The following is a 1,598-nucleotide window of genomic DNA, read 5'->3' as shown; positions in this document are numbered from 1 at the left end:
GTAGTAGTAGTAGTAGTAGTAGTAGTAGTAGTAGTAGTAGTAGTAGTAGTAGTGTTTATAGTAGTAGTAGTAGTATTTAGTAGAAGTATTTAGTAGTAGTTGTAGTAGTAATAATATATAGTAGTTGTAGTGGTACGGAATGAAGATCAAAAACAGGAACAAGATCTAGAGGAAGACCAGAAAGAATAATAATATGGCAAGACGACAACATCAAAGAGCAGTTCGGTACAACCTGCACACAGAACATAACTCTTAAAACAAGAGTGGAGATCATGGTCAGAAGGTCACACCTTGTAGAGGAATGTAAGAAAGAAAGAAAGAAAAATGGAAGAAAGAAAGAAACAATGAGAAAATAGAGAGAAAGAATGAGACAGAACGAAAGAAAATGCCGTCCGAGCGAGTGTGCTTCTTTCTCCATACTCAAACAAACAAAAATACATCATATAGTTTGGGGTTTCGGTAGGGATTTTTATAGGGGAGGGGGAAGAGGAGGAGGAGGAGGAGGATGAGGGGTGCAATTTTGTTAGGGAAAGGGAGGGGTAGGCAGGGCCGCGTTAACTAAGTGCGGGGCCCCAGGCTGTCCATGAGCCGCGGAGCCTGGGCCCCTCGATGACGTTGATGCTACTTATACTACCGCATTGTAGCCCGTACTGATGGAAAGCTATACTGTAAAACGTGATTGCATGTAGGCCTACCGGTATCCACCGATAATGTGTGTATATAATATAAGCACATTTATAGATCTACATGTATTTCTGTTACAAAGTATAAGGCAGCCGAAACCAATCAGCAACAGCGGTAGAATCAACATCCTTCTCATCAACATCAACAACAACAACAACAACTGTAAAAACAACAGCAATACAAACAACAACAATTCAAAAAGAGGACAATTTTGTTGTTGTTGAAAAACATTTTAAAAAATTAAACGTCGTGTTTGCAAGCGCGGGGCCCCCTGAGGCGCGGGGCCCTAGGCTACAGCCTAAACAGCCTTACGGGTAACGCGGCCCTGGGGGTAGGTTGTTGTTATTTTGTTATTTGTTGTTTTTTTAGGGGGGGTGTGAGTGTCTTCGGAATTGTTCATTTTTAAATTAGTTTTTAGGGGTCTTTTGGTTTTTTTGTTTCAATTGTGATCGCCCTATTTCTTCTGACAATGCCCACCTAATACAGGTAGTGTTTATAGTGGCGTTATGCCTATACCATTTTAAAAATTATTTTTGGACCAGTGCCCGCTTTTGACGTGGAGTACTGTCGGCCCTGGGACAAATGCGTGGACACAAGTGACCTTGAGTTTGACCCCTTTGACCCCAACATCCGCTACACGCGCAAAGACTCGAACGTGAAGCCCATGTACATTCCCAGCCAGCTCAAAGACGAGGTAGAGCAGCTAGCGGACGATGTCTGGGTAAAGAAAGCCTCATTTTCAGACTACAACCGTTCCGGGCACCACAACTCGTTTCTGTGAAAGGCGGGAAATGTAAAAAGTATTTGGATTTTCCCCCTCCCTCCCCTTACCTCAGAAAAAACGTCTCTGGCATAATATAAAGTTGCCAAACTAGTGTCGATAGTGTAGTACAATATCTACTTAATACCCCCCC

At 42.6% G+C, this 1,598-nt stretch overlaps 1 protein-coding gene across 1 annotated transcript in view; it reads left to right on the top strand.

Moving 5' to 3' along the window:
* Positions 1–1,592, top strand: part of LOC106011741 — a gene marked incomplete in the record, with an annotated part of 12,233 nt that extends 10,641 nt beyond the window's left edge. The window contains 1 exon segment of the mRNA XM_013082393.2: positions 1,225–1,592. Within this exon segment, the coding sequence (XP_012937847.1) occupies positions 1,225–1,465 (241 nt within the window).
* Between the last annotated feature and the right edge of the window lie 6 nt (positions 1,593–1,598).

This window comes from Aplysia californica, unplaced genomic scaffold (assembly GCF_000002075.1).
Source record: "Aplysia californica isolate F4 #8 unplaced genomic scaffold, AplCal3.0 scaffold00172, whole genome shotgun sequence".
Classification (NCBI taxonomy): Eukaryota; Metazoa; Mollusca; class Gastropoda; order Aplysiida; family Aplysiidae; genus Aplysia; species Aplysia californica.
The sequence above is the reverse complement of the archived record's forward strand: the minus strand, read 5'-3'. Positions and strand labels throughout refer to the sequence as shown.